Below are 22,688 nucleotides of genomic sequence, written 5' to 3'. Positions count from 1 at the left end.
CTATTACCTAATTTAAAAGAATCAATACCGAATCGGGACAAGTTTCCCGCCTTTTGGGCAAAGCTACATATAGCTCATGCCACCTTTATCCTTTTACTTACATATCAATAAATGATCCATCAATCTAGTCTTTTTTTTCTTGTATGGTTTTGCAGGGAGTAAGGGAGGGGACAATGGGCAATTAACTCAATTAAGGAGTTTTCGCTGAAAGACCATGAAATCCAGATTTGTCCAGAAAAAATGAAGGAAATTGTAAAAAGGGTGTTAATAAAATTTAGAAAACTATAAAATAAGAAGAAAGTTCCAAGAAAAAAAGCATTCATTTGAAAATTAGATTACCAGCACATCAGACTGACATAACCATACTGTAATTAATTACTAGAAAAATCACAATGGAACCCGTTCAACCCCGTAGCCCAATAACCCTAAATTTATAGGGTTCTTAGATTGTTCATTAAACAAATATCACAATAAAGTTTTTATCTATGAAATGATATTTTCTGGAGAAAAAAAATTGTTAAAACCAGCCATCTCATAACAAATTAAGTTTAATGATACTCGTCTGCTATATTCAAAACTAAAGTTGCGAGTTAGAGGCATTTGATGCGCTAGTACCCAAAGTCAGTCACAACCTGCTAAATTCTTGCACATTCCCTTTAAGCCAGTACCCAAAGTCTGAGACTCCTAAAAATTGAATATTCGATCCATTGTCCCCTCCCTTACTCCATAGAGTACCACAGTAAATTATTCTAGGTACCGAAGATATAAATTCTCTCTGATTGGATTAAGAACTTTGGATACTTGAAATCTTGAAGTGTCGTAATTTTTTCACCAATATTCTAGTCTACTGTAGGGTTAATTAAACTATATTGTGAGGGGGGGGGGGGCGAGTGTAAATCAAGTTAACGCCCATTGTCTTATTCTTTAAGACCCTGGGTTATAGACCGCTGATCATATAATGTAGTAAGGTTTTTGTGTTCGTCTATTAAGATCTCGCTAACCGCTGAAACGATTGAGTTCTCCGCTTTATAATAAAAAGATATACACTATTTGTGTATGATCTTACAAGTCGAATGGATAACTTATCTATAGAGAAGATTTGTTGATAAAATTGAGATATCACTTTGAAATTTAATAAGATAACAATGTGTAACTTAATACTTTATTAAATCCTTCTAAAGATTTTCAAATGCACATAAAATACTTTAATTTATTTTATGATGTGCCATCACTTTACAAGGTGCATTAAATTATTAACACAGCGCAATTTGATGGTTTCCCCTTACATTTAACAATATTAAACTCAATACCCCGTCTGTTAATTCAAATTACTAGTATAAAGGTTTGCAATAACCAAAGTTTTTAAGCCAATGAGAGACCATGTTCATAAGACTTTGGATTGAGCATTTCACAGTCCAATGTCCTCTCCCTCCCTGGTTATTAAAATACATAAACTTGATAATATGTGAAAGTGATGACACACCATATTCTACATAAATATTAACAAAATATTAATTTCAACAATTTGCAAATAATAATCTTTAAAAATCTAATCCTAAAATTTTGCTTGATCAAACACTATCTTAATGTTAAACAGACACGAATAATGACTGTTTTAATTAATTCTTGTAATTTTTCATGAAAACAAAGAAAAAAAGTTTAATTGTCGAGATACAGAAAACTATTATGAACAAATCCGTATTTTAACCCTCTACATATGGAATACAGATTAAAAATAACAACAACAAATGCAAAGCACATATATTTTAACCCTCTCCGTGTTGTACTTGGAATTTTTAAAAAAATGCAAAGAGTTACCATTTTAATTCTTTAAATGTGTTTCTTAAAATTCTAAAAAAAATGCAAAGAGCTCTCTGCATGTGGTACTCAGAATTTTAAAAAAATATTACAAAGTGCACATATTTTAACCATCTACATGTGGTACTCGGAATAATAAAAAATACAAAAAGCATATATTCTAACCCTCTTCATAAATAAATATTAGTGCAAAGAGCATATATTTTAACCCTCTGCAGCTGGTACTTAGAATTTAAAAAAATAGTACATATATTTTATATGAAGTACTCTGAATAATAAAAGAGCATATATATTTTTACTCTCTGCATCTGGTACTCAGAATTAAAAAGTACATATCACTCTACATGTGGTACTCGGAATAATAAAAAATACAAAGAGCATATATGTTAACCCACTGCAGCTGGTACTAAATTTTTTTTTTAAATAGTACATAGTGCAGGCATAATAGTACATGTAGTACACGGAATAAAAAATTACAAAGAGCATAGAGTTAAACCCTCTGCATGAGTGGCTCAAAATTTTAAAAAAATAACAAATAATGCAAAGAGCGTACTTTTCAAATTTGAGTGAAAGGAGACTTGAAAAAAATATATTTCTAAGAAGTTTTAAAAATTCTTTTTGCTTAGTTATAAAAAGTTTTAAGAATAACAATAATAGTACTGTATAAAAACTAAAGAATTAGAATCTACATGCGCATGTCAGGGTGTAAAATTCTTAATTCTTCTTCTGATATTCCCATTTCCTAAAAGAAAAAATATTAACAAATTAAGAAGCAAATGTAAGATAACAAAGAACTGAATTCCCCCCTCCCCCTTTTTTAATTAAATTGAAAAATACAAACCATCATAAGTTGCATTTTTTCTCTGGCAATTTCCTCCCTTCTTCTTCTAATTAATTCTGTTTCTTCTATTTCATCAGTAGACATGTTCCTCATGGCATCATTCTGTTTAGTAACAGATTTTTAAATTTGAATATTAGAATAGATATTTTTTCAGTAGGGCTTCGATTTATCTGCTTGATTAGAATCTGTTCTAAGCCATAATGAAAAATCATGTATTGTATCAAATTATAACCAGTTTTCTAGGAATAAAAAAATGTACAATCATAATATTAAAATCAGTTTTGCTAGCCCGTGCCTTCGGCATCTCGGGACTAACAGAACTGGTTTTAATCTTATAATTGTACATTTTTATATCCGCGGAAAGTTGTTTATAATACAATAAATAACTATTATTACAACGTATTATAGACAGATTTCCGAAGATAGTAAAATAAAAAATTATAAGAATAATACTAGTTTGTTAGGTTTTTCCTAGTGCAAGATTCGACAAAGATATAGATATTTTGGATAGTAAATTACACTGGTGCCCAAAGGTTTACTTTTCTCATTCATTGATCTAAAAACTTTGGGTACTTGTATTAAATCTAGATTAAATCCAAACATTCCAAACACTAAATTTGTTTATCATCATTGGAAATGTATTGTACATCTATATATCGTTCATTATCCTATCCCTTAAGATCCCTGGTTACCTCGTACGGGCGGGATTGCAGTCAAGGACCTTTTCGACTTGATGTACTTTCCAGGTCCTGGTCCAGCAATCCAGGAGAACTAAGGATGACTGTTACGCATCCTTCTATGTCCAAACACCCAATGATATTATGTTAAGTAACATCTGACATAGCAGCAGTAGGAACTATTTTTAATGTCTTTAGTTTTGACGCGGTGTCGGCCCGAGATTCGAACCTATCACCTTCCCTGGTTAGAAAAGCATACAGGATTTAAGGTCTAGATGCAAAATCACATGTTAATGCTTTTAAAAGAACTATAATTTTTAATAAAATAAGTATTATAAAATTCATTTAGATTTAATGACCTAAATACAAAAATACACCCAATGAATAATCTGCCAAAAGACCTTCTTAAAATCTTTAAAAATCTGCCTGTTGAGAATATGAATTGTTTGGCATATTATGCCCACTGTATGTCATCATAGTTGGCATATTATTGCTTCCATGGAAGTTTGAGTATGTAGTGTTAGAATAATCAGAGATATAGCAGCCAGCATGCTTATCATACCTGGAACATTAAATATAGCAGAATTAGTTTTCATGAAAACTAATTCATTTTTTAATTTTGTAAAATGATTGCTTTCCTTTCGTGTTCAGATATTCAAACCCCTTTTACATCTACAAGATATTTTCTGAGACCTAAAAGTTAAAAAATTCAAAAAATACCGAAGAATTGTGTCCTAATACTTTAACACAGAATTAGAAATATAAACTTAAAATTTTTGGAGACCAATGTTTTCAAGTTCCCTAAGGCTATAAAAATGACGAATAAGATTTTATTAATTAGTGGAAAAGTAAAAACTAAATAAAGGGAAAAGTAGGTTGCGGGTAAAATCCGTAAAAGTGTGTGTTTTAAGGCTGAAAAATAGTAGTAGAACGATAATATGTGTATTTCTTATCAAAAAGAACAATAGACAACAATTTTTTTTTTAAGTAAACATAAATTTTTATTGTTCTACTACATAGGTACTGTTTTTAACTTAAAACACACAACCTGTACGGATTTTACCCGCAACCTACTTTTCCCTTTTTTCCAAAACCAGTGTTGATTTCAAATATTACCAGTTTTAATATTCATATGAAAATTTGAATTAAATACAAAAAAATGTGCCAAACCTGGATGACTGTTGTGATTGAACAGGCATTGGCAGCTGAAATTGGCCAGCAGCGCCATATCTTTGACCTGCATTGCCAGATCCTCCAGGAACCGGAGCTGGCAGCTGGCGAGAGGCCACAGGTGTCGGCAGCGACTGGCGGGCAGCTGCGGGTGCAGGTAACTGGCGGCCTGGAGACATAGAGGATCTTTTGCTCCAAGGATTAATGTGGCCTTTAAATAGCATCAATCAAAAACTTTACCATTTATAGTAATTATGTGGCAGGGTTAAAACAAAAACAAAAATAGAGGGGGCATGAGCTGTATGTAGCTCTGCCCAAAGGGCGGGGTCCCTGTCCCGAATTTTTATTTGGTCTTTGAAATCAGCTAAAAGTCCATAGAAAGAGTAGAAAAGGATCTCCACTTTTTAGGCCAGGAAGTTGTCTGGATTTTACATCTATATTTATACATTTATTGAATGATGTGTTTAAATTTCTGTATGTCAATCAAAAGCGATTGAAACGATTAGGTTATAGTGTTCTGAAAGGCACCAGAATATTCATCAAAAAAGAAATGTGAGATAAAATAAGGTGTGCCATATATTTTAATAATTACCAACCGTTACAATCACGAAAAGCTGTGCTTCTTTTAGACGTAATTGTCCTTGTAATCATTCATAATTCTAAAAAACTTGCATACTTATACGTAGTAAATAATATGTACCTTGTGTCTGTATACCAGAGCCAGAGTTGGAGTTGCCAGCAAATCTGGAGGCCTTGGCTGAAACTGGTAAGCTTTGCTTGGATGCACTGGCTCTCCTTAACATTTTTAGAATGTTTCCACTTGGTACTTTGTTCTTTAAGCTTTTATGGGGGGATGACAAATTTATTCGAAATTTTTTTCTTGTAATAGATTTTTTTTCAAGATAAAGAACATTGTTGGTGGGGGGGGGGGTGTAAATATTTTTATAGGGGTAATTTCTCTTTGGAGGGACGTGATATCCTTCCCTAAATATTTATAAACCTTCCAGGGGCATATAAGAAGCATTACTGTAAAGAAGAACCATTTCGGTTCAGCGGTTAGCGATATCCAACGTTATAGACAAAAAAGCTTACTACTTTGTATTGTAAGGATTACCTTGCCATTTCAACAGCATACGCCTGGGCAGCTTTAGCCTGAGCCTCAAGCTTTTTCTGCTCAAAGCTTTTATCAGACGTAGTTGGAGCTGATGTTCCTGTTTTTTTTTTCACATTTAATAACTCCTACATTTTTAGAATGAGAAGATTTTTAGTATAGTTCCTTCCCGTAGAAGTTAGATGTGGTTGTTAAAATAAATGCAATTAATGCATTTTGCCGTATCGCTTCGAAACCGATTAATATCCGGTGGATTCGAACCTGTTCTCAGCCATACTGAAAAATTATGTCTAGCATCGTATCATAAACAGTTTTCTACGAATATAAAAATGTACAATCATAATATTAAAAGAGTTTTTTTAGCTCCGAGATGCTGAAGGATAATTGTACATTTTGTATCATCGGAAAGCTGTTTATAATACGATGAGAGAAATAACTATTAAAAATAAAATAATTCTATCATTTTAAACATTGCCCAAGAATTTCTTCCAGTAAATTTCATGCTATCCCCCCTTGTTGAAATAAGGATTTTAAGGTGGAACCTTCGGAATAAAAATTTAAACTAAATATGTAGAGGCTAAACATTTTTTTTCAGTTGTTTTATTCCAGTCCCTAGATAATAGTGCATCAATTAACCCTTATTTTAAAGTAAAAGGATGTCTTTTGTATATTGTATCTGTTTGTAGATAATAACTGAACCGTTATTGTTCTCCTTTACAATGAAGCTTCTCATAGATCCTGAGAATATTTATATTTCTGCTGTGCAAGAAACAAATATCCACACCTAAATTGTTTCCCTTTACTTTTTAAAAGCGAAGCTTTTCTATAATTAGGGTCGGTCCGTCCGTACGTCCGTCCGTACGTCCGTCCGAGATAGTTAGCTTTTATTCTTTAATTTAAGCATGTTAGAATTGTCCTATCGATTTCAAACTTTGCATGGTGATTTCTGTAGTAGTTAGGTACGATTTAGAAAGCGTAGCAACTCTCTAATTATTACCAAAATGTCCGTACGTCCATTTTAAACATGTTGATTTTTTTTTACTTTTTTAAATAGCTTATTTCGTTAATTTAGGCATGTTAGAATTGTCCTATCGATTTCAAATTTTGCATGGTAATTCCTGTAATAGTTAGGTACGATTTAGAAAGCGTAGCAACTCTATAATCATTACCATAATGTCCGTACGTCCATTTTGAACATGTTGATTTTTCTACTTTTTTAACAACAAATTTTTATATGATCTAATTATCCGTTTGATCTAATATTTGGTATATTGATTACTGGGACAACAGAGAACAATATTTTAAGCGAAGCAACTCTATAATCAAGCCCTAAAGATGTAAGTATGTCCATAAACATTATCCTGTATCAAGCAGTTTTTCAACAAATTTACTTACAATTTTGCTTCGAATCTTATACTTTTATATTCTGATTTTTCAGTTCAGACACTATACAAGTATTAATGTCCGTTTGTCCTACCGTTTCAGTGCTTCGCTTTTATGGATGTTGTCATCCTTGTTCTTTATTTAAAAATGGAAAGTTGAGGGTTAACTTAACCCGCCCTTTACCTCAAGCTCCGCTAGAGGCCTCTAGGGGCATATCCAATATTGTTTGATATATTTTAAGAGTTATTATATGCCTAGTATTTTCTTGGTCCATTGGCTTTGTGAATTCTCAGTGGTCCTCTAGAAAATTAAATTCAAATAGATTTGTTTAAGGGTTCAAGAGACACTTCATTTTTTTGCATTGCATTTATTTTATAATTAAGGTATTACAGAAAAGAATGGGTTTTGGCATATCTAAAAATTATGCTCCGGTGTCTTATCCCTTAAGATCCCTGAGATAAAACTACCTAGATTTATAAAAAAAAATCCTCGAAATCAATTTGAAACTTACCTGTGTAGCTGCTTGAGATGATGAGTTTTGAGAATTGTTAGCTGCCACTTTCTTCGCGTACTGAGTAACCCTACATATACATTAAATCAAAACATGCCAATAATGGATATAGAATAGAAGTGGACATACGTCGTGTGGGGAAAATGTCGTCAATTTAGATTGCTAACATGGACATCATTTATTGGTCAGTTCGTTCATCCAGTAGGAGAAGAAAGGATGGGGTAAAGGAGATGGATCGCTGTTTTAGCCAGCTACAAGTTTCACTTTTTTAGAGTACATGATAATCTGGTGTAAAAATAAACCCATAAATCAAATGTAAATATTTAAAGTAAGGTTGCAAGGTACTAATCGTCCTACTAGTTCTCAAGTACCCCCCCCCCCCCTCCTGTTCCTCCCTCCCCACCGATAATAAATGAACATAATCAAAAAATTTCAAAGGGGGGGGGGGGGCGGATGTGCCACTTTTGAAACCAAAACCAATGGTGCGCTTGTCACGAAATTTAAAAGTTCAACTAGAATTGTAACTGTACCTGGCGGCTGTGGCCGCTGTGCTGGGCGTGGCCCGCGGAATAAATATACCTGGCCGCTGTGCTGGGCGTGGCCTGCGGAATAAATATACCTGGCAGCTGTGGCCGCTGTGCTGGGCGTGGCCCGCGGAATAAATATACTGGACAGCTATGGCAGCTGTGCTGGGCGTGGCTCCCGGAATAAATATACCTGGCAGCTGTGGCCGCTGTGCTGGGCGTGGCCCGCGGGATAACAAGCTGGGCAAGTTCATCTACAGTCCTCTGAAATAGGAAATTTTTGGATCATGGAAAGAAAACGAAGTTGCGGGTTTCGTCGTATTTTCACAGTAGCTTCTCTCCCATCTCTACCCCCTGCAGGGCATATATTCTAACCCTGCGGGGCAATCATTAATATTTACTTAACATAACCTAACCTAACCTAGAATAACCTTTCAAAAGCTACTGTGAAAATAAGATGAATTGTTTTCTTTACATGACCCAAATTTTTTAACAACTAAAGAAAAACTGTCAGGCTAATGATATGGCATCAAAAGAAAAACTATTTTGAATCCAATACTTGTGACAGTTTGTCAAGAACACTTTCCTGCTTTAAATGACTTCTATTATTAATCCAGCAGCTGCGCCCCTAGTACTTAGGGGCTCTGTATTCGAAGAGAAAGAAAAGAAGAAAAATAGCCTGATAAAATCCAAAGATTTAAATCTAAATATTAATTTGCCTAAAACCATCCCTGAACCTTTGTTAAGCTTCCATAAAATGAAAACCTATCAGTAGTTATCGAAATCTTAAGCTAAAGACAAAAAAAACATTTTATATAATAGGATATGTAACTTTAGAATGACAGAAAATTTAGAGGTAAAATCGTTTTTCTTTTGAAGTCCTATCTTTTTCCCTGCATAAAATAATTTGGAGACTCTGGATAATTTGAAGAACAGAGCAGTTAAGATTTTTATTACTAGAAAAAATCTGGACATCTGATGTTAAATTATTAAATCTTAGCTGCATGTTAGATTATCTGCGCTGTAGACAATCTAAAAACCGAATTTCTTTGCTGCGGGTGATTTTGCTCAAAAAATTATAATCTCACCTGCTCTGTTCTAACAAATGTTTATTTTAAAAGTTTTACATTTTTTAAACAAGCTTTACACTATACATAATTTTGGTTTATCAAAAAAAAATAACTATATTCAAAAAAGGTTTCAAATCTGCAAAAACTATCACATAACAATTTTGTATGTTGCCAAAAAAGTTTAAAATCAGTATAAAAATGTATTGAAATAACAATTTATATCACAATCTTATAAGCAAAATATATCTAACTCAGATTAATTACAATAAATATAACAATGTAACAGTAAAGCAACAAAAAATCTAGCAACATCTTTGAAAATTAAGTTATATGTACTTAATGAAATAGATGCAGTAATTAAAGGCACTTTAAATCTAAATCTTTTTAGTTTGGTTATAGAAAAGCTACGCTAACAAAAAATTTTAGAAATAGATTATTTTAGGTTTTTAGGGCTTCTTCAGGTTGAGGTATATTGGAGGAATCTTCTTGTTTTTCTTGAATTTCTGCTGATAATCGTTCTTGTTCTTTTCTTTCTCTCTCCAGTGCCCTTTTTTCTCTCATTCTTTGCTTTTTCTCTTCTTTTCTCTTATCGTCTTCAATCTTAATACCTAGAGACAGCATCACCTTTTTAACAAACTTAAAATTTCCATGGCTTTGAAATCGGAAATGGAATGGGGTTAGTTCCTCTTGTGTTCCTTTGTTGGATTTTTCCAGCCAATTTATTACAATGTTAGGGTCTTTCACAATCTCCGCAGCTAACTTTTCATAGTCTCTGTTAAAATGTTGAAAAATTTCATAAAAAGTAAGAAAATTTCTCCAGTCTCCTTTAGTGTTGTAGGTGCCATAATTGCTGCCAGTGTCATCAAAGAAGCCGTGAAAGGGTTCGGTGGTTTCGGCTAGAAACTGCTGGCTGAATTCATAGGAATATGTGCCTCTTCTTGGTTGGTTGTTTGCTTCATCTGGCGCTTTTTCTTTAGTTTCAGGTACTTTTTCTTCAACATTGTTTGCCTCTGTCTCAATTTTGATGTCTTCATCCCCAGAATTTGTAAGATCAATCACGTCATAATCAAAATTTTCTTCATTCTTGATAGGAAACAAAGTATCCTCAACCTTTTTCATTAAAACTTACATTACAAAAATGATAAAAACTTTACCTAGTTTACTTACTATTACTTAATTGATTGTTTATATCATTAAATTCACAGTAGGTTTTATTTTCACCTGAACTAAAATTATTGAAATAAAATGAAATAAAAATTGCCTACCTTTTTCTGCTTTTCAGACTCAGGACTATGACTAAATCTTGATCTTTTAGATCCTCCTTTTTCTGGTGATTTTGAAGTTCTACTTCTCTAAATAGATAAATTAGTTAACAAATTTTGGAGGATTTTTTTTTTCATTCCTAAACAAACATTTTAATAAATAACTTACCTTTACCATTTTTAATCTGAAATAAATATGACACAAAATTATGACCACTATTTTTAAAATTTTATACTTTCAGAGAGATTTTAATCTATTACCTTCTTTAGAAATAAACCTAAAAATAATCTAAATAAAAATACTTATACTCATATAAAAATGATTTAAGATATTTTAAATAAAAACAGAAAATATCTATACAATATAGGCAGTTATAATTCTGTGACTTATATTCTCATAAAACACGTCCAGCTATGCATTTCAGGGATGCAATCCATTTTTAGATAAGTAAACCTCTTACATGATTATAATATATCCCAAAATATAATCACAATTCGAATTAAGTCAACTAAGTACTCCTAAGCAATCATTATTGATAATCATTCAAATAAATAAAAGGCCTACCTTATTTTGACTTGAACTTGTTGCTTCAACGTCATCATCATCATCAAGGATAATACAAGAATCATCCTCGACTGGTTTATCATCATCTTTAGCAGGATCTTCTTTCTCTTCCAATTCAGACCTATCAATGCCCTCAAATAGTTCATCTTGTTCAAATGGATTAAGGTCGATTTCAAGATCTAATTCTGATTGATCCTCTTTAGCGGGGGAATTGTCTTTTTTCTTTTCTATGTTGCTTTTAGGTTTATTTTTATCATGAACACTTTCCTTTGCTAGTGCGTTGTTTGGACTCTTCTCTGTTGTAAGAGTCTTGCTAGATGAATCCTTAACCTTTTCTGGCGTTTTATTAGCATTTGCAGTTTTGGAGTTAGCCTTTGGAGTAGCTTTGGCGGTTGAAGTACTCCCAGCTACTTTTTTAGGAGTTTCTTTATTTGCTTGACTGTTTTCTTCTAAAGCTTTACCTTCTGTCGCTGTATTAGAAGTTGATTGATTCTCAGATGCTACACTTTCTGAAACTTTGTTGGGTGTTGCTTTGTCCTCTAATGTTTTGCTGGGGGATGATTTCTTCTCTGTAGCCTTAGTTTGAGCTGGCTTTGGGGATTTAGCAGTAGTTACACGTGCAGATGCCCTAGTTGGTCTTTTAGATACAATTGTTTCAGCAGGTTTCTTCGCCGAAGTTTTGTCATCTTCAGCAACATTTTTATCACTGTCATTATTCGTAGATTTTTCTTCCGTTTCTGGCGCATTTTTATTTGGACTAGAATCAGATGTTTCTTTTTTATTGGTGGATTTTCTTGTTTGTCTTCTTGTTGCAGTTTTAGCCACTGGTTTTGGTTGTTGAATTTTCTCTGTATCTTGTGTAGCATCAGTTTTAGTGCTTTCCATCTCTGAATTATTTAGCTTACCATTTGTACCTTCAGAAACATTCAACTCATTGTTAGCAGTATCTTCAATCAAGTCTGCTTCACCTTGTTCATTATCATCTAGCAATAGATTATCATTGATATTCTCTTCATCTACATTATTTAGAAATGACATTAGCCCATCATCTTTTGGAGTTGATTCTTTAGCAACATGTGCCTCCACTTCAGTTTCATCTTTTGAAATCTTGTCGAGGTTCTTGGCTGATTTATCATCTAAAATGAAATAAAAATCCATATTAAAAGAAAATCAAACTTACCTTCTTCTTAACACACCTAAAAAAATTCTAAACCGATTAGTAAACTCTTGATTAAAACAGTCAAACAAACATATATTTTTTTAATTGGCAACTAGCAACCATTTTCTATAATAATATGTAAAGGTCTACTGTCCATCAGTTTATAGCCAACCTAAAATACATAATACATTTATCATGTAATATGAACATGAAAATTGTTCAATTAGCAACGTTATATTACTTCATATTTACATCTTTATGTAAGTTTGAATTTCTATTTCATTTTTGATAGAAAACAAGACCTAAATAAAAAAAATAGCTTCTTTACAAACAAGAAAGTTATTTGTAACGAAAATCAGTAGGTAAAAAGTATTATTAAAATATAGAACATTTTACTCAATGTACTCCATATTACAGTCTATCAGTTTCTTAAATTGATGTAAGCCACAGAATAATCTAAATCTAAATGAATCGTATCGTTAAATCATAAAAATCTTACCATTTAAAACCTGAAAGAAACGAAAAATATTTTAAGTTTATTCAAACTTTAAGACATTATTAAGTCCATCTTTTAATTAGCATCTGAAAAAATCTAAACTATAAATAAAGCTTCTAAATAAAGGATTTCAAACATTCCACTGGTCCTAAAAAAAACTTTCTGACTTTGTACCTACCTATTATTCCATCGCATATGAAGGTAATATATGTTTAATATGTGAACTATACCTACTGTAAAAATCTAAATTGATAACAATTAAATCCTAAAATAGTTATTTATCACATCGTATTAAAGACAGCTTTCCACGTATATTAAAATGAAAATTTACTAGAATAAAACCAATTTTATTATCCCCGAGAGACCGAAAGCACAGGGTAACAAAACTAGCATTCATTTTATAATTTTTATTTTATTATTCGTGGAAAAATGTCTTGCTATACATGTTTTTTTAGTATTGCTGAGAACCGCCAGACTGGAATCAAATTACCTACCTTTGAATTGTTGTGTGTTATTTGTTATTGTCATAGATGGTTTGTTATAATTATCCGAGGAAATTTGTTGACGGATTTCATTTATTTGTCTGTTGATGCCGGATATTTGTTGACTCAAATCTGACCTGAAATCAGGGAATACAGCACTTGATCAAACGTGTATGGAATAACTTCGATTGAGTTTTGGAGATAAATTGATTAGTAGTTCATCCTTAATGCTGATAAATAAATTTACCCCTTCTATTTTGGACACTGTTAGTTACACCAACCAATCAAGATTTGATAAAAGTATCTTAAGTTTTTAATCCAACGAATAAGAGAACCTGTTTATAAAACTGTTGGTACAGGTATAATTTACAGCCCCACGTCCACTCTCTCCCTTCCTCCTTTTAATGTTAGGTAGGGGATATTGTACTACAAATTATACTGGTTTTCAAGTCTTATATACCTATACATTTACTCATTCGTTGGCTTCAAGATTTTAGAACTTAAACTAAATTAAGTTTTTCATAATTTGAAGTATACATACATAAAAGGGTAGTTACACGAAATGCATTTGAATTTAATTTAGTGAACTGCATATTTTTTGCTAGTTAATGGGTTAAACTATATTTATATGGCATATATTTGAAAGAATTTCAATTTTCTACCACGTAGTTTTGAAAATATCAAGACTTGAAAATCGACTTTTTGTGAAATATGCAATTTAAAATGATGATTTTCAAGTTTTTGATATTTTAAAAACTACGTGGTAGAAAATTGAAATTCTTTCAAATATATGCCATATAATTGTAGTTTAACCAATTAACCAGGAAAAAATATGCGGTTCACTAAATTAAGTTCAAATGCATTTCGTGAAACTACCCCTTTATCTTCCATTGTCTTATGACCTATTACCCCCCCTGCAATTTAAAAGTAATACCACACCTTATTCTGTATTGTAGAATATTAAGCTCGTATTGAAGTAGTTGTTTTACTGTCTCTAGCATGCTGCGAACACTTTTCCAACAGTCGCCAAGAAAGATCATTCCAAACCCCTAGGTAAATAGTCTTAAATTATGTAAAATCCGATAAAATGTATGTAGCGCAGCTACTCTTGTAACTAAACATAGTCTGTCTTTCATGTATACAAAGTTCATGACTTAAAAAAAACACCAGCAGTTGGTGTTCTTTTTTATTATTTTGTCATTACAACTTATACTCGACCGAGGGCAAGTGATTCTAAGCACATACCTTCAAAAATAGTAAAAAGGACCAATACAATAAGGTTTTATCAAAAAATATCAAAGTCTTAAGTAAAAAACATCTCTGATAGACGAGTCGTAGAATAAGCTGTTCAAATTTATAATAAAGATTAATTAGATAAGCAGTATTGTATAGTATTTCAAACATAATAAGGTAAAGCTTTATAAAACAAGCAATGCGTGTTAATAATAGTTATTTTTTGCATCGTATTATAAACAGCTTTCCGCGGATATAGAATGTACAATTATAAGATTAAAACTAGTTTTTTTAGACCCGAGGTGCCGAAGGCACGGGCGAAAAAAACTGGTTTTAATCTTAAGATTGTACATTTTTATATTCGTAGAAAGCTGGATATATTACGATGCTAGACATAGTTTTTTCGTATGGATGAGAACCGGTTCCTATCCAACGGATTCAAATGAATACGAGAAAATATGTTACCTTTATGATACAACAGCATGTTGAAGTATTGGAATACAGGGCATTGATTAAATCTGATATAAGCTCTTCCTATATAAAAAACAAGGATGACAACATCCATAAAAGCGAAGCACTGAAACGGTAGGACAAACGGACATTAACACTTGAATAGTGTAAGAACTGAATAATCATAATATAAATTCATAAGGGTAAAAGCAAAATTGTAAGTAAATTTGTTAAAAAAACTGCTTGATTCAGGATAATGTTTATGGACATGCTTACATTTTTAGGACTTAATTATAGAGTTGCTTCGCTTATTACATTATACTTTGTTGTCCCAGGAATCAATATACCAAAAATCAGATCAATCAGATGATTAGTTCACATAAAAATTTGTTGTTAAAAAAGTAAAAAATCAACATGTTTAAAATGGACGTACGGACATTTTGGTAATGATTATAGAGTTGCTACGCTTTCTAAATCGTACCTAACTACTAAAGGACACTGCGAATTTTAAAAGAAAAAAAGTTGACCCTCAAAATTTCACCTTAAAGTGATACTTTTCTAATAGTTTATAGTCCACTAACTCATAAGCAGTAAGAATTCAAATCTATTAACTCCCTTCTAACGAGATATTGGCAACTTTTTGCACACATTTTTGCAAACGGCAATTATTTCCTTTATTCAAAGTTTTGGATAATAACATTTTCATAAAAGTTTTCAGTAATAATCATTTAAGATCCATTGTTGAGAAAAAATAACTGAAAAAATGTGTTTCCATGCAAAATAAGCTTAAAATCTAATGATTTTAAATATTTGCGATTTAATGGTAAAAAAGAATATTTTTTTCTTTTTTAAGCCTGAATATGTTTAATTTTGTTTTTTATATAATCTATTCTTTGAATAGACATGCATATTCTTGCAGATTTTAAAAAAAATTTTAAAAATCAAAAATCGAAATTAATCAAAATTTATCTATAGCCTTTGAAAAATACTTTTGATATTTTTAACCTATATAATCAATAAAATCAATGAAAAATAAAAAAGTTTTATAAAACAAACTTTTGGAAAAGGTTTAAGATAACTTCATAAAATTAGCATTTAAGTAGGATATTTTTCTTGTCTATTTTAAAAATGCAAATTAAACATAGTTAACGAATATTTAATTAGCAAGAATAGTAATAGAATATTTCAATAACTACTTAAACCTTTTTGTGGCTATGTTATTTATTTAAACAGAAAATCTATTTTGTCAGAATTATAAAAATAATGAAATATTTTCAAACAAGCTTGCAAAATAAACATAATTTTATCAAACTTTCTCACAGTTTTTAGAAGATATTGTTGTAAAATATTAATTATTAAAATAAAATCTTTAATTTACAATGTTTAAAACACCTAAAAGTAAATTCTAAGCAAAATTAGATTTATTCTCTAGATTTAGAGTAGCTGCGCTACTTAAAAAAACATCTAGTATTGAAACCTACAGCTGATCAAAAATCAATAGTCATAAATTGGTGGTTTACAGATATCTAAACATATATATACACCTTACAGATTTATTTTTAAGATGGAATGTAAAGTATATTATACGAGATGTCATTTAGTCAAATTTTAAACAAAATAATTTTCATTAATTCATTAGGTAACAAAAAATAATGTTATAAATTTAAACTCACAAAGAGACTATTGTGTATTTTATTATTATGTTCTTTCTGCAATCTGATTCAAAACAAACTTTTTCTCTCATTCAAGTCAGGGATGAGTTTAGTACCAAAAAAATAAAACAAGTTGAAATACTTTTAATTTAATTTGATATTATTGTATAATATTTTCTTTTATATATAATTTAAGAAATATATTTATAAAATATTTACCTGTCATAAAGACGACATATAAAAACAACATCCTTATAAGGAAATTAAAATCTATTTTCAAAATTTTCAAATTCATTTTATGCTTAAGAAGGGACGAGAAGGAATTGAAATTCAACATTAACTTGTTATTTTGCTTGTATATTTATCATATCTCTTTACAGTTTATTGGTTAAGTTTGGTAATACTTTATTTCGAGTCTATCATGCAGTGAGGAATCACCATGCAAAATTTGAAATTGAAAGGACAATTCTAACATGCCTAAATTAATGAAAAAAGCTATCCGTTACGGACGGACTGACGGACGGACGTACCGACCCTAATTATAGAAAAGCTTCGCTTTTAAAAATACATTCTTGGTACATTTTTTTATTGTGAAAGTAAAAAAATCCACAACTGACCGTGTAACGAGGGTTTCGTGTGTAACATTTTGATTAAACTGGTCCACAGTCTCAAATTCGTTGGCATACACGCTTTTTTTATATTAAATCTTGATTGGTTGGTACAATAGTTTTAGTTTACAGAATGGGTAGTTATGTTGATCATTTTTAGGGGGCGTACGTTTATTTATCTCTATTATCTTTGTCTTATTCTTGGCAAAAATGAAGAGAAAAAATCCGCGTTTGACCATGTGATGGGAATTTTGAGGATAACCGCGGTAATTTTACAAATATCAAATGCTTTGTATATTTCAAACCTCCTTTAAATAGGGGAAATCATTTAGGTTAGTGTGTCATAGATAGCATTAGCCTCGCTTGTATGAGGTAATTGATAACTAGTAAAGTATAAGCTTTACATGAATAATGCATCTTTTTGGTCTTTACCTGCGGCTGTTTATCAGGTATAATAGGTATGTAAAGTATAAGCTTTACATGAATAATGCATCTTTTTGGTCTTTACCTGTGGCTGTTTATCAGGTATAATTGGTATGCTAAGACTATCAAAGGTGCGCAACTTTTCTTTACCTGTGGCTGTTTATCAGGTATAATGGGTATGCTAAGACTATCACAGGCGCGCAACTTTTCTTTACCTGTGGCTGTTTATCAGGTATAATGGGTATGCTTAGACTATCACAGGTGAGCAACTTTTCTTTACCTGTGGCTGTTTATCTGGTATAATAGGTATGTTTAGACTATCACAGGTGAGCAACTTTTCTTTACCTGTGGCTGTTTATCAGGTATAATAGGTATGTTTAGACTATCACAGGCGCGCAACTTTTCTTTACCTGTGGCTGTTTATCTGGTATAATAGGTATGCTTTGACTATCACAGGTGTGCAACTTTTCTTTACCTGTGGCTGTTTATCAGGTATAATGGGTATGTTTAGACTATCACAGGCGCGCAGCTTTTCTTTACCTGTGGCTGTTTATCAGGTATAATAGGTATGCTAAGACTATCACAGGTGCGCAACTTTTCTTTACCTGTGGCTGTTTATCAGGTATAATGGGTATGCTTAGACTATCACAGGTGTGCAACTTTTCTTTACCTGTGGCTGTTTATCAGGTATAATGGGTATGCTAAGACTATCACAGGCGCGCAACTTTTCTTTACCTGTGGCTGTTTATCAGGTATAATAGGTATGTTTAGACTATCACAGGCGCGCAACTTTTCTTTACCTGTGGCTGTTTATCAGGTATAATGGGTATGCTAAGACTATCACAGGCGCGCAACTTTTCTTTACCTGTGGCTGTTTATCTGGTATAATAGGTATGTTTAGACTATCACAGGCGCGCAACTTTTCTTTACCTGTGGCTGTTTATCTGGTATAATAGGTATGTTTAGACTATCACAGGCGCGCAACTTTTCTTTACCTGTGGCTGTTTATCTGGTATAATAGGTATGTTTAGACTATCACAGGTGAGCAACTTTTCTTTACCTGTGGCTGTTCATCAGGTATAATAGGTATGTTTAGACTATCACAGGCGCGCAACTTTTCTTTACCTGTGGCTGTTTATCAGGTATAATAGGTATGCTAAGACTATCACAGGCGCGCAACTTTTCTTTACCTGTGGCTGTTTATCTGGTATAATAGGTATGTTTAGACTATCACAGGCGCGCAACTTTTCTTTACCTGTGGCTGTTTATCTGGTATAATAGGTATGTTTAGACTATCACAGGTGAGCAACTTTTCTTTACCTGTGGCTGTTCATCAGGTATAATAGGTATGTTTAGACTATCACAGGCGCGCAACTTTTCTTTACCTGTGGCTGTTTATCTGGTATAATAGGTATGCTTTGACTATCACAGGTGTGCAACTTTTCTTTACCTGTGGCTGTTTATCAGGTATAATGGGTATGTTTAGACTATCACAGGCGCGCAGCTTTTCTTTACCTGTGGCTGTTTATCAGGTATAATAGGTATGCTTAGACTATCACAGGCGCGCAACTTTTCTTTACCTGTGGCTGTTTATCTGGTATAATAGGTATGCTTTGACTATCACAGGTGTGCAACTTTTCTTTACCTGTGGCTGTTTATCAGGTATAATGGGTATGTTTAGACTATCACAGGCGCGCAGCTTTTCTTTACCTGTGGCTGTTTATCAGGTATAATAGGTATGCTAAGATTATCACAGGTGCGCAACTTTTCTTTACCTGTGGCTGTTTATCAGGTATAATAGGTATGCTAAGACTATCACAGGTGAGCAACTTTTCTTTACCTGTGTCTGTTTATCAGGTATAATAGGTATGTTTAGAATATCACAGGTGAGCAACTTTTGTTTACCTGTGGCTGTTTATCAGGTATAATAGGTATGCTAAGACTATCATAGGTGCGCCACTTTTCTTTACCTGTGGCTGTTTATCAGGTATAATGGGTATGCTTAGACTATCACAGGCGCGCAACTTTTCTTTACCTGTGGCTGTTTATCTGGTATAATGGGTATGCTAAGACTATCACAGGCGCGCAACTTTTCTTTGGTCACAGTTGAGATTATGTTGGTCAAACATTCAACATTGCTGAACACCAAACTATCACTAAATTCAAGGAAGATTAGAATTTATTGATAGTTTAAGTAGGCATAAAATGCAATGCCTGATCATGAGATAATAAAAAATGTACAAAAATAAACGTGAAAATGAACTATGGAGTAGCTATATAACCCAAAGAAAAAATAATTTTCCTCTAACTTTTTATTTGATCAGAATAGTTATTTCTTGCATCGTATTATAAACAGCTTTCCGCGGATATAAATGTACAATTATAAGATTAAAACCAGATTTTTTAGCCCTGAGATTCCGAAGACACGGGCTAAAAAAAACTGGTTTCAATCTTATGATTGTACATTTTTAATTCTTAGAAAACTGGATATTAGACATATTTTTTACGAGAAATAATAATTATTGAATGCATTGTTCTGCCTTATGCTGCAATTTTTATTAGAATAGGGTATAGTCCCTTTCGTGGCAACGCCCCTTAAGGGGCGATTCGTCGTATTTTTAAAATGGCTTTTAATAGGTAATTTTAGGTTAGGTTATATTTTGTTAGGTGATTGTTCCGCAGGGGCTAAAAATAGGAGAAAAGCTACCGTGAAAATACGAAGAAACGCCTCTTAAGAGGCGTTGCCACGAAAGGGACTATACCCTTAGAATCTAACCTGTACAAATCTCCAGCCAATTTTGCACATTGGGACTCTACCAACAGTACACAGTTACAGCTAAACTCTGAAAATAATGATTGTATAGTTGCTGCGCTTTTTTAATCGTATAGGATAGTTTTAAAGAGTTTTAAACTTCCAGAGAGGGAGTGGAGATTCACTGTATATTTTAAACGCGATTTCTCATTCGTTGATTTTAAAAATAATGCTTAAAAAATCATCTCTTAATCCCAGGCACCTCTGAGGAAAGCGTCATTCATTACGGTTACTTAATCTGAGACACCTCCCGTACTCAAAATCGGCAATCGTGGGGTAATAAAAAGGAGTAATAAAGAGGAGACAGCGTGTCACTGTTAAGTCATAATATACTTGAACGTGGAGCTTGAAATGGCTATAATAGCCATACAAAAGTGTCTCGTACTACTCCATCCGTGTTCTAAATTATTTTTAAAAGTTTACCTTCTAATAAATGCAAATATAGCTTGGAATACTTGGACGGTTCTAAGCTGGAATCAGTTGGAGCCTAAACAAAAATTCTTCATTAAACAAAGATAAAACATCAATTAGTAGTGAAGCTAGCAGAGGAAATAATGTAATCAGAAAATAGCACTAGCAGCTAAAAAAGGATCAGTAATTTGAAGAATCATCATAAGTTTTTTTAAATAATACACAAAGTAAAGCATGTCTGTCCGTCTTAAACGCTAAAACTAAAAAAATCTAAGTTTTAAAAGTAGTAGGTAATGTAGTTTATTTTTAAAATAAGCAAAACTCAGAATGATAGTCAATTTTGTTAACTTTTTAGTGACTAATGATGGTACGGACGTGTAGATTACCCTATGTGTGGAGTAGTTGAATTATATATTCACAAGAAAAGTTCATAAAAAGTTTTCTTCTTTTGACAAAACTTCTTTAACATATTTTTTTCATGTTGCAAAAACTTTAACACATTAAAATTATCCAAAAACTTTACTTATCAAGTTAATTTTAAAAAATCATGAATTTAAACTTTTCTTTATATTTCTTTCACACAAAGTCTCTGTTGAGAACTTGTAATCCCCCCATCTAATTGTGAAATAAATTAAAGGATGTATTTTTTTTCCCTATGCCTAACCACTAAACAGCCTATCCCTGCGGTGCTACCACCCAGTACCCAACTTAAAATAACCTATCCTCAACTAAAGTAACAAACAAGCAGACGAAAAACAAACCCCTCCCCGACTTTAATTTCAATTCAATTCAAAATAAATAAAGTAACAGGATGTCTATCTGTCTGTTTGTACCAAAGGATCTCGCTTACCGCTAAACCGATCGGGTTTTCCTTAACAGGATAGCTTTTCATAAGTCCCAGGAAGGTTTATAAATATTTTAAGGGAGGGTACCACGTGACCACCCTCCCAAGAGAAATCACAAAAAATCGAAAATTTTGTAGACTTGAACGCAACTTAGATATGAAATAAAAAAAAACATTTACAATCCCACTATTGGCCTCTACGGGCGTAGCCACTAGTTCAACATAAATAAGGGAGGGGAGGCAAAAACACTTACCACATCAACACTAGGATTTCCATTTTCATCTAACATCTCATTAAATGTAAAAATATCATCTTCATCTAATAAATCTGGGTTGCTTTCTAAAAACAATGAAGAAAAAAAATGTTAAAACTAGCTTGATTTGTTTGTTTTTGTCATATTTTGTATAAATCCATTTCCATTTTTATTAAAAGTTATATTAATATTAGAAAAGGGAAAACATATGTCTAACTGTAAAAATATTTATACAAAAATATGAACAGAATAAAATTCTATATAATAATCGTCAAACGCTTTTGTTAGATCTATTGTGCATTAATCAACAAATTCTTCCTTTCATTATTTTAGAGTAGGGTTATATTATAAAGAATGTATCATTAGTTAGAGGCTTGTATCATTCAAACTTCTAATGATTTTTTGGGTATAGCCCCTTTCGTGACATCCCCCTTAAGGGGCGATTCTTCGTATTTTCAGAGTAGCTTTTCTCCTATTTCTAGCCCCTGTAGGGCCAATTGCCTAACCTTACAGGGCAATCACCTAACCCAATATAACCTAACCTGACCTAAAATAACCTATTAAAAGCCAGTTTAAAAATACGTTGAATCGCCCCTTGAGGGGCGTTGCCACGAAAGGGACTATTCCCGATTTTTTAATAATCGTTATTTTAGAGAACATGATAATCTGATGTAAGATCCAAGTAATAATAAATCCAATGGGGCAGTTTATAATGTACTAACCTGCAGGGGCCAAATACACTTTGTAATCTTTCTTTATACAGAAGCCAGTCCCCGGGGAATAACAGTCACCCTGCAAACAATCCAACTTTATTAATTCTCTCAAGAATTCGAGTTGACCCTCCCTTTTGTTAACAGAAGCAAATAAATTAAGTTAAGGGGAGGTAGATTTTATGATTGTTTTATGATGCTGGCCTCGCTGGTATAGGTCCG

At 32.4% G+C, this 22,688-nt stretch overlaps 1 protein-coding gene across 1 annotated transcript; it reads right to left on the bottom strand.

The window, feature by feature from the left end:
- Positions 1–1,148: 1,148 nt before the first annotated feature.
- Positions 1,149–22,591, bottom strand: LOC145334597 (uncharacterized). The gene is made up of 19 exons (XM_080180116.1): positions 22,479–22,591; positions 21,757–21,842; positions 20,671–20,734; positions 20,212–20,278; positions 19,471–19,591; positions 14,768–14,836; positions 14,009–14,118; positions 13,082–13,206; positions 10,933–12,068; positions 10,371–10,457; positions 8,229–8,299; positions 7,512–7,581; positions 7,255–7,300; positions 5,621–5,717; positions 5,207–5,301; positions 4,507–4,717; positions 3,763–3,898; positions 2,660–2,761; positions 1,149–2,560 (listed from the first exon to the last, which is right to left on the bottom strand). Exons 2-19 carry the CDS (start codon positions 21,790–21,792, stop codon positions 2,504–2,506), a joined length of 2,700 nt encoding a protein of 899 aa, XP_080036242.1. The 5' UTR covers positions 21,793–21,842; positions 22,479–22,591; the 3' UTR covers positions 1,149–2,503.
- Positions 22,592–22,688: the final 97 nt, after the last annotated feature.

The sequence above is a fragment of the Acartia tonsa genome, chromosome 12 (genome assembly GCF_053477335.1).
Source record: "Acartia tonsa isolate MP-2025a chromosome 12, ASM5347733v1, whole genome shotgun sequence".
Classification (NCBI taxonomy): domain Eukaryota; kingdom Metazoa; phylum Arthropoda; class Copepoda; order Calanoida; family Acartiidae; genus Acartia; species Acartia tonsa.
This window is presented reverse-complemented; position numbering and strand designations above follow the sequence as displayed.

Coding starts and splice junctions, on each gene's coding strand:
- LOC145334597 (XM_080180116.1), bottom strand. CDS start 21,792: ATGTTAGATGAAAATGGAAATCCTAGTGTTGATGTG. Junction 3,899..4,506: donor CAATCACAACAGTCATCCAG/GTTTGGCACATT, acceptor TTAATGTTCCAG/GTATGATAAGCATGCTGGCT. Junction 2,762..3,762: donor ACAATTCATATTCTCAACAG/GCAGATTTTTAA, acceptor GTTACTAAACAG/AATGATGCCATGAGGAACAT.